The sequence below is a fragment of the Acipenser ruthenus genome, chromosome 6 (genome assembly GCF_902713425.1).
Source record: "Acipenser ruthenus chromosome 6, fAciRut3.2 maternal haplotype, whole genome shotgun sequence".
Lineage (NCBI taxonomy): Eukaryota > Metazoa > Chordata > Actinopteri > Acipenseriformes > Acipenseridae > Acipenser > Acipenser ruthenus.
The window spans coordinates 65,172,810-65,189,502 of NC_081194.1; the positions used below are offsets into that span (position 1 = coordinate 65,172,810).

Below are 16,693 nucleotides of genomic sequence, written 5' to 3' on the forward strand. Positions count from 1 at the left end.
TATGTTAAGAATTTCTTTCTTTCTTATCCTTTTTGGTATGTAATGGCTAGTGTAATTTTTTAATAACATACAAACATACAGTATAAGTAATGACGTCACTTCCTTCTAAATGCAAAAACAGAGTGGGTGTGTTCACGGAGATCATTCTTCGCAGAATGTGCAGAATCTGACCAATTTAGACAGTGATCTTCTAAGAATGATCTCCGTGAACGCACCCATTGGCTAAATTGGTCAGATCCTGCACAGAATCTGCGCAGAATGATCTCCGTGGTGTCTGAGACTGACTGTGCCCCGTGACTCACTCTGTCCGTCCTTCATGTGTTGACGTTTATAATAAAGATGGCTGCGGCCATGTCGCCCTTGGCTACGGTGAAATGTTTCATTCAATTTCTAAATAAAGATAATATTTTATTACAGCGGAAGCTCTTCTGTACAGCCAGGGACACTTTCAAGGGTGAGCACTATTTTTGAGGTTGGGATATATTCGAATGCAGTTTCTGTTTGTTGGGTAAATAGTAACCGAATTTGAGCTTCACTGTATTTTTTTCATCGGTGTCTTTACACTTACAGTTTAAAACGAGACCAAAAACTGTTTATTTTCTTATAATTATCTTTTTTTAATAAGTGACGTCTGCCCTTTGTCTTGTCAAAGTATTCATCATTTTGTCTGGGATCCTATTATTTAAATGCTTCCACAAACGAATGATTAATTTGTTTATGTAAATGTACGTCGTGTGTTCTTCCCACTGGTTGCAGTACATGTACAGTAAACATGGCAAGCAAGACAGCAGTAATTCGGATGTTTTACAGCAGGGTTTCATAGTCCTGGGGACCCACTGTGTGTTCTGGTATTCATTCCAACTGCGTTCTCAGTTACTTTAATGAAACCCTTAATTGAACTGAATGTGCTTAATAGACCTTGTTAATTGTTCTCAGCTCCTAAACAGTTGCAGATTTCAAGTTACTTATAAATTTGTATAGCTAACTTGAAATCTCCAACTGTTTAAAAGCTGAAAACAATTAAAAAGGTCTAAGCTAGTGAATAATTCAATTTAAGGGTTCAATTAAGTAATTGAGAACTCGGTTGGAATGAAAACCAGAAGACACAGTGGGTCCACAGGACCAGGATTGGGAAGCTGTTCTAGATAGAATGTAATGGTAATCGTTCTGGAATGCTCCATTTCTTTCTAGAATCATTCAACCCCCTTGAGGGGATCAGAGTGAGAGTTCTTCCGCTCACTCAGATCACAGATGAAATCTGCTCTGTAGCGCTCTGAGCTGCTCAGAGGGAGCGGAACTGGCAGTAGCAATATAATAAAGGTTATTCTAGTTAAAATCAACATGGAAATGAAAGTGTGTGTGTGTGTTCAGAATTCAAGTAGTTGCTGTTCATGTTCATACTATTAAGAAATGAATCCATCCCATTTGTTTTGACGTTATGACTTCAGTTACAGATGAGGTCAGAAGTTTTCCGACCAAGAGTTAGATAGAGTTGCTGAGCAGCATCTTTTGTTAGTGGTTCCTTTTGTTTTTGTGACTTGTATATTATTATCGTAAGTCCTTTTCTGAGATTCATTTTCTCTTTCATGGTAGTGCTTCTAGATTTCTCCTTGGTTTACTTGTTGTGTATCTCTAGGCCATGTTGAACTCTGTATAAGTCAACCATGTATGGTAGCAGCATCCCTCAGACTGGGACATGGAGCTAATGTCTATCCCAATCTGCTGCATCAATGCAGGCACAGGCTTCAGTTCTCTAGTCGAATATCTTGCATCTGTTTTTCATGGCCCTACTGTAGCTATCCCATGGTACTGTAGAAAGATTGGACTTTCAAAACCCTCAAGGACTTCTATGACTGTCCCTTTCCGCCTGACTCAAGATCACCAGTAACTATAGAGTATAATTAATTAAATCAATCAAATAAGCTATATATCACATTTAAGCAACATTGTTGGCTATAAGCATAAAATTGCAATGTCTTACAATTATAGCATGTTCATTTTTATACCACTATCTGATTTCTTCGAGACTGTATTTATGCTGTCAGCTACTGGCAGAAATATTTCTTCCGCCCTTAAAGCTTTCTTTTTCTCTGTCATTCAGTGACTAAACAGGTATGTCCCTGCTACTATTTGCAGCAGAGGTTATGAATGTCTTCTGTAGTTTCCCTCACCCTGTTATTTCTTACACTGATATTGTTCTACAAAAAACACTGAACAAATCTGATATTTTCACTATGATATGTTAATCAGTGTGCGCTACTTCTCAGCATTCTCTTGTATTATATTTGTATTCAACAATCAATGCGTACAAACAATAAAATACAGACAAGTAAAACATGGATTAATCAAAAATAGAAAAAATACAAGTCATGTGATTTCATAAAGGTGCTATACATGCAGAATATTGAATTGCAATAAATGTAACAAATGTTATATATATATATATAATATTGTACATAACCCATATCAATGTGGAATGCAACAATATTTTAGTTAATAAAAATCTAAAATACATAACATAATCAGATTTAGTAATGGGAATATTCTCTTATGATATAGATGTTGTTAGTTTCTTATAAAATATGTGTCATAATGTGTAGCATTAGTCCTTACTTCCACTTTACAAGTGAAATAAACTGATTCAATAAACTTCAGTTGAAGTGAGGGTTATTAACATGGAATTCGTATATCCAGTTTAAGATGAGTCTTTCTCATGTAAATTCTAGAAGTTTTCATTTTTTTTTTGTTGTTGTTGATCTATAGTCATCCCACTCATGGGATATGTCCGATACAAGACAAAGCAGCATACACCTACTCCTCTTAATCAAACTATTAAGAAATGTCCACACTTTATCTCTCCATAGTTATAACCACACTACCCAAGAATATAAGAATGTGAACCAATTTCAACATTGAAGACATTGAGAAAGACTAGTAGTCTAAATGTGTGTCATGTTCTTTTTGAAATTCTTAATAAAATAGTACTGATGCTTAAAATGTATTCAGAGTGAAAGATTATATGTGAAGATACTGTATTAAGCAAAGTAAGCCAATGTATAAATTATGTCTGAAAGAGAAGGTAGCTTCAAATGTCATCTTAACTTTTTTTTATTTCTTTTATTTTATGGTGTTTGCAGTCAGTGTGAGTGGTTCTACTTCTCTTTCTCCAGTATTGATTTATTACCATTTTTCACTAAATCTGTCTTTAAAGAGTAAGTAGCGGGGTTCCGAAAAAATATAGCATTGTACATCCCCACGTGTTGCTAGAACTGTTTAAATAACATACCTGTAATTTTTCTTTTCATTGTTAACATCCTGACAACTTTTTACACTTACAAACTTTAGTCTGTTTCAAAGCTCTTTTAAAAATAGCTGCTCTAGTGCACTGGGATTTGAGATCTGTCCTCGAAATCACTGCAGGAAGCGATTTAAATAAATAAATAAATAAATAACAAGTGCTCTGGCCTTTCTTTTCCGTACCACATAATAGACATTGACAATGCGGCTAATAATCCTTACACTGTCAGTGCACTAGAGCAGTCATTTTGAAAAGAGCTTTGAAACAGACTTTAAAGTTATAAAAAGTGTAAAAAGTTGTCAGGATGTTAACAATGAAAAGAAAAATTACAGGTATGTTATTTAAATAGTTGTAGCAACACGTGGGAACATGTAACACTATCTTTTTTGGAAAGTCACATTGAAGAAGACTGTATTAGTGACTCAAAGTTTAAACAAAGTTCAGCACCAGATACAGGCAGACTTTAAAATACAGGACCTTAAGTGACATGTACAGTATGCTTAACATTGAAGGTTAAACTCCTGTTTACATTTTTGTATAATTTTTCTTTCTAGACTTTACTGTTCTGACAGCCAAACGCATACCACAGGCTGCTGTAGACCATCGGCCAATAAACTATTCAAGCTTCAGTGGACCATTGGAACACTATGAGGACCTAATCAGGACAGGAGAACTGAAAGATGACCAGCAGCAGAGAATTGTTTTGCAGCATCTACAGAAGCTGCAAGAAACCCTAAAGGGCTATAGTACCAGCCCGGCAAGTTTCCTATCAAAGGTGAGGACTGAAGGTGACATAAGAAATCGGAAGTTGGAAGGTAAAAGGTCATGCAGCTCAGAAAACATATCCAATGAACAGGAGGTATGCTTGGCATTATTATTGATCACATTGATTTACGGATCGTTTAACATGTTGGTTGTGTGTTCGCCTACAGGGATTGAAAAGCATTATAAACACCTGCCAAAGGCTTTTGATGTGACGTAGTTCCTCTCTAAGCAACCGGGACAGCGCTGATTCTATTTGACAAGTTTGTAAGATGTTTAGATTGTCTTGTTGGGATATCTGGTCATGACACTAAAGGGACTAATAGAATCCTTGCTAATGAAAGTGTTCTGGGTTAAACATCAGGCGTTTGTGCTGTTTTCCCAACAGAGCCAACTGTGCTTTTAAAGTCATATCTGCTGGGAAATGCAGCTTTAAATATTGGAGAATACTTGTGCTGAGATTACATGGATGCCCCACCTTACAAAACAAACATTTTCATTTTATCTGATTTATGTATTTTAGATGTCCTTTAATGAGTCTTGTTGCAAATAGAAACAGGGCCAATTTGCCAATTGAATGTATTTTCAATTATTGTTTCCAGATATGTCAGGGATGCAGTTTGCATAACAAACTAATCTGTCATGACATACAGAAAAGATTTATGCATATCTCAGGTGTTTCTGTGTTTTGGTCCCACCCCTATATATATGTATATACACATAACATACACACACATAAAACACCTACACATAACACATCTACACTTTTTAAGTTTGTTAGTTTATTTAGCAAACGCCTTTATCCAAGGCGACTTAGAGACTAGGGTGTGTGAACTGTGCATCAGCTGCAGAGTCACTTACAACAACGTCTCACCTGAAAGACGGTGTACAAGGAAGTTAAATGACTTGCTCAGGATCACACAGCCAGCCAGTGAGTGAGCCAGGATGTGAACCAGGGACTTCCTGGTTAAGCCCTTTTCTTTAACCACTGGACCACACAGCCACCTACACATAACACACCTACACATAATACAAATACACACTGCATGCCCTTTGGGCCCCAGGGCAAGATCAGCAAGTCAGCATGACTGGCATTTGAACCAGTGAGCTCCAGATCGCATGACCCACCATGCACTCAACACCAGGGACGGTTCTAGGGTCTCATTGTTGGAGGGGGGAGGTCAAGTGGGTATTCTGGCGCCCCTGGATGGTGCTACTGAAACCAAAAAGAAAACAACCTTCCAGGATCACAGGTCTAAGTTAACCCCTTGTGATTTATAATTTATATAAAGGATGAAGACTTTGCAATCTACTACAATTACATTTTCCCTGTCAGATTTGCAAAAGATTCTAAATGAAAATAGAATAAAATGAAATACTAACAATGTTGCTTTCCATTTTATCTAACATACTAAATAGCAAGGGAGATACATCTATTACATTCCATCTTGATTAATAATAATTTCTGCTGATAAACCACAAATACATGGTTTAAAGCATCTTAATACAATATGTTACATTATACTGTACATACTGCAAAGATCCTCCAAATGCAATCTGCTTATATAGCAAACACCAGCATTCTAATGCAATCTGCTTATATAGGAAACACCAGCATTCTAATGCAATCTGCTTATATAGCAAACACTCGCATTCTAATTTTTACCGAGTGCTTTAGAAAAATGTGTTACTGTAAAAGCCACTTGCAAGAAGTACTTAGCAATTAGGAAGACACACTTCACAATACACTTCACAATACAAGTCAATCATTAAAACACTGGATTGATGAGGCAACATTTTCATAGTTTTCACTTATCCGTGACATCATAAGCCACGGGACAGGTCGAGTGGCTTATGAAATAGCGCATAACCCCGAGATTAAATATTTTCTCGTTATCCACTGCTCTGTTGATGCTTGAATGAGCCTTTTAGTGAAAGTTTTACTGCACAGTGTTGACTCAAAAGAAATAAAAATAAAAAAATGGATCTAATTCAGGTGTTAACAAGGAAACCGTGACTGTTTCAAACAAAGCCATTTAAGAACATAAGAAGAACATAAGAAAGTTTACAAACGAGAGGAGGCCATTCAGCCCATCTTGCTCAATTGGTTGTTAGTAGCTTATTGATCCCAGAATCTCATCAAGCAGCTTCTTGAAGGATCCCAGGGTGTCAGCTTCAACAACATTACTGGGGAGTTGGTTCCAGACCCTCACAATTCTCTGTGTAAAAAAGTGCCTCCTATTTTCTGTTCTGAATGCCCCTTTATCTAATCTCCATTTGTGACCCCTGGTCCTTGTTTCTTTTTTCAAGTCAAAGAAGTCCCCCGGGTTGACATTGTCTATACCTTTTAGGATTTTGAATGTTTGAATCAGATCGCCGCGTAGTCTTCTTTGTTCAAGACTGAATAGATTCAATTCTTTTAGCCTGTCTGCATACGACATGCCTTTTAAACCTGGGATAATTCTGGTCGCTCTTCTTTGCACTCTTTCTAGAGCAGCAATATCCTTTTTGTAACGAGGTGACCAGAACTGAACACAATATTCTAGGTGAGGTCTTACTAATGCATTGTAGAGTTTTAACATTACTTCCCTTGATTTAAATTCAACACTTCTCACAATATATCCAAGCATCTTGTTAGCCTTTTTTATAGCTTCCCCACATTGTCTAGATGAAGACATTTCTGAGTCAACATCAACTCCTAGGTCTTTTTCATAGTTCCCTTCTTCAATTTCACTATCTCCCATATGATATTTATAATGCACATTTTTATTGCCCGCATGCAATACTTTACACTTTTCTCTATTAAATTTCATTTGCCATGTGTCTGCCCAATTTTGAATGCTGTCTAGATCATTTTGAATGACCTTTGCTGCTTCAACAGTGTCTGCCACTCCTCCTATTTTTGTGCAGATATTTAAGTTTTATCAGCTCTCCTGCCCCAATCCACATTTTATGCAATTGCTTTTATCGGTTTAACATATGGAAATATTCCAAAAAGTATTTTTATATTTTATAAAACAGGTGCTACATAAAGGCCAAAAAGTTACAAAGCAAAAAAAAAAAATGCCTTTCGCTACTATAGTAGTCTCCAGCTAAGAGAATACCCCTCAGGAAAAAAGCAAAGTGTTCTTATAGCTGAAGTGTTCTCTAAGATGGAGTTGGCCACCAGACACAATATGAACCAATAAATAAATACATATGTATTACTTGTCATGATGCACGTGCATCAACATATGAAATGTACTGGATAAGTAAAAGCAATATAGATAAGTATATGTTAATAAACTATAATAAAGTAACAGACAAACCAATGTTAATAAAACTAAAGCAAAGCATTGTAAAAATGTACTATGAAATTAGCTAGCGGGTGCATTTTGGGCTATCATAGTGGCAGAGTGTGACATGTGGCTTGCAGTGTGCAGGTGTAGTTGGTGCAGTGCTCAGGAATAACACACACAAAACTGTGAAAGTTAAATAAAACAGATCTTTTATTTAGCTGGGTTGCATGTCAACAACACTTCAATAATAAGCATGGGCGCTAACACAACACAGACCCGGTCACTTCTCCAGATAGCGAGTGCTCTTGTGCAGGTGTGGTGAAAGACAACAGTTTGTGAAACAGTAGTGCAGTGTAGTCCGGGTTTGGTGCTGGCTTGATGTTTAGGTGTCTAACAATGAAATGACAAAACAGTTAGACAAACAAAACATTAAACACTCACGATGATAAATTACTTCTGTCTCCTATACGGGTCCTTTCAGTAACCACATCAAAAGAAACAGATTACATCATCACATCCCCTATTATACCTTTAGTCACGCCCCCTGCAATAGCTAGTTCAATCACGTCTCCTCCAATCCATGACTGACATTAGGGCGATTACTTCTGGCATTGTGACTCTGCACCCTTCCTGGATGGCCGGCTTCCGACTGACCCTGGAATAAACTGCCAAGCCATCTAGTCCGGGGCACATTGTTCCTGCTATACAGTGCCCTCACAGGTCAGTAGGGAGATTGTTGACTAGGATTCATTCGCGCTCTGTCACACAGAGGTAAAAATAATGGCCATTGTTTATGGTTAATTTAACGTTAATAAACTGTCAAACTAAATTAACACAGCACCCCTACACGTTACAAAATACAGCAGCAACATACAAGACATGCACATTATTTAACAAAATGGTGAAGCAACTCACCAGAACGGGAAACACCAAATTGCTCAGCGACTTGTCTGATTCAGGTTTTCAAGAGCTCAAACAATTTCCAACTTTGTGTAGCAAGAGAAACAGCAGCCCATTTTGCATTTGTTTACATGCCATTTTGTACCGAGTGCACTCGTGGAAATCGGACTATAAAACAATTAAATTATATGACGGCAGTTCTGGAAAGATGTAATAAACCAATCCGTGATCCGCAAGACCGACATTCTCGCGATGACAAGTCGCTTTTTTATAAAACAGTACTGTATCCATGTGAACAGCCTGGCTGACATCAGACCCGGAAGAAACGCATACAGCACTGCGAGTGAAATGTGAATGTGTTTCCTTGCGCGTTTTAATAATACACAGAAAATAAAACCGTTTAACAAAACAGCACATGGCACTTTGAGCCAAAATAAACAGACAAACAAAACGGACTAACACTAAACAAACCGTGGACGAACAAACAAGTATTGTGCCAGTTTAAAAGCCAGCACGCTTAGCAATTGTTATTCTTTTTTTTTCTTAATTCTCTGCTCTCCACATCCGTTCTGCTCTCGCGAACACACAACCTTGTGTGTGAAGCACTCGCCCTTTTTATGCAGCTGTACCGAGACTCGATTGCTAATCAGCCATTCAGTTGGAATCTCGGTACATCTGCATGTGAACTAATTATACTCCCCGTGCTTCCATACTAATACCCATTTCAATGTGCATGTGAAGTAATTGTGCAGTCCCCTAAATACAATTATACACATTACATCACCTGTGCTACATAACCCACACTCTGTGTTCCAATACCTACACCAACAATAACACACCACATACAACACAAAATACGCACAGGGGCGGGGCACCATCCATTGTGAACGAATCGCTATCGATGCCAAGAAGGTGTTCTTTTAAGCAAAGTCCCTGTTCCTTTCACCAGAGCAATAACAATGGGGAAAAATCCCTTAAGTGAAGTGTTCGCTTAGGAGGCGCTCCTATACTTGGAGACTAGTGTATTATTAGACATCCTGTCGACTAGTCTTCCGCGGTATATCGATACCTGTATAGCATGATACCAAAATCCTACGATAATATTGTGGTAAAGTAAAAATATCAAAGTATCACATATATATATATATATATATAGTGGTGTTCTGTGCCCTAATAACACCACTTTTTAGGGCACAGAACAAATTGTGCGTCATCTATTGCATATATGTACTGCAAGTTGTGGGTTGGATGTCTGCAGCAGAAAGGGTTTGGCTGATGAGAGGGAGATAAAGAGAGGGAGAGATTGGTGGCTTTGCTAATCTAGTTATTTTGCAATCTTTCATTTCTGTTTCCAAATTGATATTTTTTTTTCTTTCATAAGTATTGCCTTCATTTTCTCTTGCGTAATTGATGGTGCTTCTCTCCAACAGTGGCCGGACTACTTCATCTTAAGTCACATAATGACACTTCAAACCTGCAAGGCAGGCTGATGGCTTGAAAAGCAAATGTCCTCATACAGTAAATTCTAAATTTGATAATAACTTATTTTAATGACTAGTATTTGAAAAAAATAGATTTGAATTGCTGTATCCCAAAAGCCTGGTTTCAAGAACTGCAAGCTTACCTTATAAGGAATAAATGTTTTTGAACAGTACGCTATAAATTCTATTAAATATGTTATTAAAATGGCCCTGAAATGAGTCTAGCCTCAAGAGAAGATTTGAACTGAAGTACATTGTACAGTGTACATTTGAGATTGGGTATCTGCTGTGGTTTTTTTCTGCCCCAGCATTCTTTCAGCCTGCATAAGCAGTAATGAGTGTCCTCTATTGTCTGGTCATTTTTTTTTTTTTTTTTTTTAATTCTGTACAATATTTCTTAACTATGCTGAACAAATGAAGTTCTTGAGCAATTACATGGCTTTGAATTAGGTCATGCTGCTGTCATTCTTAATGTCTTCTCACTGCTGTGTTGCTTTTGTCCACCAATAACAGCAGTTTTTAGACAGAAAAAAAAGCGAATGATTTATTGTCATTGTTTACACATGTGTACCATGTGTGACACGCGTATGTTTTCTACTTAGAGAACTAATCACCGTAAAAGCAAGTCTCTGCTACAGTTGAGTATATTTAGCAATAAAAAGCAATGGTTCGCCTTTGCCAGCATAGAAGCAGCAGTTAAAGAGCCAGTATCCTGCTTCTTTCTTTGGGGTTTTGAAGCTTTTTAATTAAATGGCTGGCTTTCCATAACTATAATACATGCATGTTGGGGGGGGGGTGTTCATTGGGAGTCAAGCCCCTTTCAGTTGCTTGCTTTTTATACAGTTGTTTTTACAGTAAGTGTCTTGTTTTGATCTGCCTGTCGGCACGGGTACCCATCGGGTTTTAAATTACCTGACCCTACCTGGGTCTCTTTTTACTACCCAGGTATCGATTTATTAATTTGAGAAGTTAAAGAAAATGTAGAAAATATGGCAATGCAGTTGTAAGCTCGGGTCTCTGGCCGGTGTAATAAAGACAACATTAAAACAAGCTTTTGCATTAAGCCTTTTCTTAACTGACAGGATATCAATGTTTTACACAAAACAATAACACACAGCGAGTGGCAAGTACACCTCAGCTGAGGCGAAAGCGGAAAGAAAACAACATAACATCCTGTTGGTTTATTAGTGATAACTCTGTGATCCATTAATAAAAATAGCCGCGTGTGGCTTCCAATATGGAATGCTTTATCTACGGTTATTGCGCAGATATAGTTTCTTACCAAAAAGGTAAAATAAGTAGCCTTTATTTAAAAATAAATAAGCAGATAAATACAATAAAAATAAGATAACGTGGAGCACATTAAGTAAGTGTGCTTTCTCCTTTTAATGAAATATTTCCTTGGCAGAGTTTGCAAATTCCGTTTTCTCCTGTGTGGTAAAGAAATTCCACCAAATGCTTTGCTTGGATGCCACTGTTATGTATTCACAAGCCAGAATTTACTGAGGAGTGCCACTTTACTGTTACAACCAAACAGACGCACATGTCCCACTAACTGTTTTGCAAATGCCGTCAAAACCCAGCTGTTACGGTAGCTGTTGCGACATTCCATGACGTAATAGCGGTGATGTACTACTCTTACTTAGTTTTAAAACTTAACATAACAGCCATGTTAACAACAACAGCGGAATATGGCCAATATATGTCGCAAAGAATCCTGCAGCATGAAGCGCGTTTAACATTAATAACTATATTTAAATGGAGTATTATTATTGTTATTATTATTATTTCGATTTTTCCAGTACTGAACTGCAATATCAAACATATACATAGACATAATATCCATGGAGAAAATAAGGTCTTGTTTATGTTTTTCTCATCGGCCACCTCAGAACCGACATATTTCTATACTTCACTGCGCACAGACTTTCGAGCCAATCCAGAAGTAATTGAATCTTCAGGTGCTGCGTGTAAATGCTACCTCGCGACACCTCTGAAAGTGTTAAGTACGGTGTCATGCCGAATTATGCATTAATTTGAGATTTGTTTTGATGTTTGAAAAGTATATCTCATTTATAATACCAAAAGTTAACATTTTAAAAATACATTAATAACTGTGTAAGTAATCACACAGACAAAATGCAATGAACCGCTGACGCATGCGCATATCTCAAAATAATGCAAAACGGATGGCCAATAGTGCTTAATGCGGCATGCAAATAGCTTTTGGTGCCTAAATGCCAAACAATGGAATAACATGGATAAATAATACTTTAGTGTGTGGTGTTTGCCTATGAGACTGACAATGATTGGTATGTGTAGGGTTTGTTGTATCTAAATATAAAATAAACTTGATTATACTTCGTTTGTATATTTAGCAGTTTTAGCAATAAAAAGTGTCTCTGCGAGCGTACGTGAATTATCCTAATCTTTAAGGCTAAACGCATTGAGTATTCCTGAGCTACCTTTGGCCCTGTCCACACTACATAACCGATCTCGAGAACCGCACTCCAAACCGCTCTAATTAATACAGCTCAAAGCGTCCACACTGAAGTACCGTTTCATGTTTAGTCAGGCTTAATGCGTCCACACACCATAGAATAGTTCAGTTACAATTCCCAGTAGCGCAACGAACCGTGGAAATGAATACGATAGTATCCCACCGTCCACTGTATTTTATTTTAAAATAATGTGTTATGCTCCATATTAACAGAGGTGCCTATTGCTAAAAAGAAATATAACAAGTATTGTGGAAAAAGTAAATCTGAACACACACACAAGTAGGGCTTGAAGTTTTCAGGTTTTATTTTTAATCAGGTGAAGTCCCTTTAAACAAATTGAGCTGATTCTGTTTTATAATTAAACTCAGAAAAAGCTGTTAATTACAAAACAATCTTTGTTTTTACCTTTATATCTTGACTGCGCCAAATTCTGGTCCTCTTAATTTTACTTCAAACAGAGCTGACAAATTACGTAATTTGTTCATCCCCGATCCTACTTTTAACTCGCATTTCATTTTTGCAGTCGCCTAATTTAACGTTGTGTTTTTGTTATTTTCTCCACTAGTTTAACAGAGATGTCCTGACAGATTTTTTGAAGCATAAAAATGAATACCTAGTGCGGAGTGCACACATACATACCACAAAGCATTTGGGGATATTGGAGGATACATAAAAAATGTAGTTCGGTATTTCAGCGTCCACACTTCTGATAAACCGCACTACCTGATGCGATCTAATTAGAACCGAACTACCTCCTGAAGTGGTCTCGAGTCCGGTTCTCGAGTACTGTATTAAATGCTGCGTAGTGTGGACCCAAACCGTATTTAGCACTTTTAAGCCTGCTTAAATGCAACTAATACGGTTTAAAGGCATAGTGTGGACATGGCCTTTGTTTCCTGTATGAAGATATTCAAGACACAGACGTACGGTGTTGATTGCAAGGATTCTTCTTCGAGCTTCTTAATTTAATGATTTTATTTTAGAATCAAATCTAGATATTTTGGCCATGATAGGGACTTGGTTGAAACAGAATGAGAGCGTACCGCTAGAGTTTGTTCTTAGTCATGATATCACTGAAGGTTATGCTTTATTTCAAATACTCTTTTTTACTGTTTGTAATCCGTTGGCTATCTACATCTGCTAAGAAATAAATATTAATACATTCATTATAGTTATTTATCGGCCACCTTTTCTATCTAAAATTGGTGCTTTTTAGATCTACAATGGCTGTTAATCATGATGGGATTATGCTGTTAGGCGACTAATATGTAGATGTACTGTATGTCGAGATCCCTTTGCTAGAGCTTTTAAGATGCTGCTAGAGTCACTTGGGTTTACTCAACATGTTACTGGCCCTACCCATACCCATGAGAAGTTTGTCCCCTCCCCATTGACATCTGGCAAGCACAGAAAGAGGACCAAGAAATTCAAAAGGCATATCACCGATTCTGATCATGGCTTTGAGATTATAGAAGGTAACGTTTAGCATAAGGTAGAACATCCAACCTAGGGTTTTCGTTATCAAATCTACATTCTGAAATCTCTGCGTGCCATTGCCCTGAACACTTACCGAGATACAAGACCCCCAAAAGAATCTTGGAATTCGCTTATTGGCCTAATGTGGAAAGTTGTGATTGTATATGTGCAAGAGTGTCCAGTTTGTGAAACCTATAAACCTGAAAACCTGCTGGAACTAATTTAACAAACTGAGTTATACCAGCCTTGGGAAATGCTTCGCTTGGATTTAATGGGCCCTTTACCCTGAAGTCCCAGAGGTAATATGCAGCTCTTAGTGACAGTAGATTAATACACCCAGTGGGTTGGACTTTTTCCTGTAAATTATCAGGATTGTTATATTCTGTGGGGATATATTAGTAAATGTTATTATTTTGCTTGAATACTTGATGGTATCAATATTTTGTAATTTTTACTTGATACTGATACACTTAAAGAACTGTTAGGTTCTTGGAATTATGGGTGGCAACACTTCTGCTTTTATCTGTGTATAGAAGTGTGGGTTGCATTGTTATTAGGGCTGCAACGAAGGGTACATTTTGACCTTTGAAGGTTCGAAACACATTACCGAAGGAAGGTTTGAACCTTCAATGGTACTAATTTGCATAGTTTACTGGTGACGTCACCATAGGTACTTGTTTGATTGAAAATCCTATTATTTTACAGGTAATCCATATAAATTGAATAAAACATTCACATGTAGTTTAAAAATAAGTTCTATAGAACAGTAATCATGTTTTTATAATTTAAATAAAAATACACATTATTTATTTACACGTAATTGAGGCTGCTTCCGATATATACAATAAGCTTGCATTGCAGCAGCACCAACTGCAGCGGACTGAGGGAAGACAAAGCTTTATTTAACAGTCACTGTTCCAAGCAGGTTATCAGTCACAGTCACATTTTACTACTACTAAGAATATTAATACTAATACTAATAATCATATGAATTTACGCATGTCAAGTGACCCCGGAGATTGGTTGTGTCTCCATGATCAACAGTCGCTTGCACAGTTTGCATTCAACTTTTTTTTTTTTTTTTTGGTCGTCTGGGCATTTAACAAAAAAATCCCAAACAGCAGAGGGGTTTGAGACATTTCTTTCAATACAGTTTATGATATACAACACTTTGCTGTTGAGATGGTGAATGAAGAAATGAAAAGTTTGCCTCTGGATAACACAGGCTGGAGGGGGAGGGGCGGACAGTGTTCAGTTTTTTAAATTAAAATGATTAGTGTTAGCGTATATTTTGTATGTTTCAAACATTTTCTACCATAGCTCTCCTCTTACACTGTCTTGTACACTAGGTATTCAGTACATGTTTTACTGAAGCACTACAACCGCTATAGGTACCCCCCAGTGCTTTGGCATACTGTACCCTGCTCCATACGCGGCAGCGGCGCCATGTAGAGTTGCTACGTATAACGATTTGGTAGTGGATTTTAATACAACAACTTTTGTTTTCGTAATATGCATTATACAAATCAAAAGATCGAATTTTGCATGTGAGTGACATTTTATGTTATTTGACTGATTTATAGTATTCACACATTGTCAAACGTTTTCTGTTAACGGCAAGAGAAAAAAAAAAAAAAAACGAGTGAACGAACCTTCCAACACAGCCCTAATTGATATAATTCTTTTTTTTTTAAATTTATTTATTGCAATTGATTAATTGTTGTTTGCTGATATAAATAGTCCAATTGCCTTGGTTATTTGCATCTTGAAGTATTTCTTTATGATTTTGTATTTGTTTTTTTATTAACACATCTGAAGAGTGTCCTCTGGTAACTTGGTCTGCTATTTCTCTTTATATCTGGGCCTTGGAATATAAATAAAGATGATGCTAAGCTATCCATAACAGGGTTTAACTTGCTAAATTGGGACTTTGTTCTTGACAGTTAGGTCCTGGTAGCAGGTTGTATAATTTTATTTATTTTTGGTAGGCTTAATGTTGCCTACCTGGCACCTGAATTGTCAAACAGTGACATAATACCTTTGATCTTTGAGTTTCTACTGTGAGGTTTATTTACTTGAAGCAAAGTAGTAGAAAGAGGAGTAAGGAGGCCATGGGACTCGTGTCATGTTCATGTTATTCCAGCCAGGGTTTGCTGTCATCAAAAGTGACTCATTGTATGGCTGTTCAGTAGACAATGCTAATGAGTACTGGTTGTTTTTATGCATTCTACCATGACCTGCTCGCTGGCATGAGGAATAATAACGAATTTCCAAAGTCATATATTGTCATGCATGGTTGCACAGCATTTTGTTTTTGAAACTTTAAAACCAAGTCAGAACAATTAAACAGAAAAGCGAATGCCATTTAATTATGCAGCAATCGTTTCACAATTAGGTAGTTATAGTATTACACTTTTCAAATGTAACACTTAGAAAATGCCATGCGATTTCTGTTTAGTATTTCGTATTGTTTACTAAAAGTAATAGAATTATAATTGCAAATTCATTTTTTTTTTATTTCACATTTCTTCTGGACATGTTCAGGATCAACAGCAGTTTCATCATCACTTAGTAAATCTCCATCAATTACTTAGATGTTAGATTTAAACTTTGCTTTTCATTTCTTTCCTGGCTTTAACCATTGTTCAAACAAGCTTACACCCACTTACATTTTGCTTGAGTACGTCTCAAAAAACGATCGCTGGCAATGATATTTAGGTCTTTATCTTTTTTAGGTTTAGCAAAACGATCAATAATACTTTCTGTTGCTGATTCACATTGTTTTTTGCATTTTTATTTTTCTAATTCCACTTTCATGTTCTACGTCCTCGCAACTATCTTCACTTACAGCGGACACTTTTGCCTGTGTAAGTGGGATTTCAAACTCAAACCCTAATTTAACAATTGCTTAATTTGACATTTTTCATTACCCAAGTTATTTTAGGTTGTGCTTCTTTGTGAATTTGGCTCAGTCAAGACGTGTCTACAGTATTGGAA

At 36.9% G+C, this 16,693-nt stretch overlaps 1 protein-coding gene across 4 annotated transcripts in view; it reads left to right on the forward strand.

Moving 5' to 3' along the window:
* Positions 1 to 282: 282 nt before the first annotated feature.
* Positions 283 to 16,693, forward strand: part of afg1la (AFG1 like ATPase a) — a 58,286-nt gene continuing 41,875 nt past the window's right edge. The window contains exons 1-2 of one of the 4 annotated variants that reach the window (XM_059025674.1): positions 283 to 454; positions 3,853 to 4,157. In XM_059025674.1, the coding sequence (XP_058881657.1) occupies positions 340 to 454; positions 3,853 to 4,157 (420 nt within the window). In that variant the 5' untranslated portion in view covers positions 283 to 339. The remainder of the gene's footprint in view (positions 455 to 3,852; positions 4,158 to 16,693) is intronic. The other 3 variants (XM_034017616.3, XM_059025675.1, XM_034017617.3) reach the window with 3 other exon arrangements.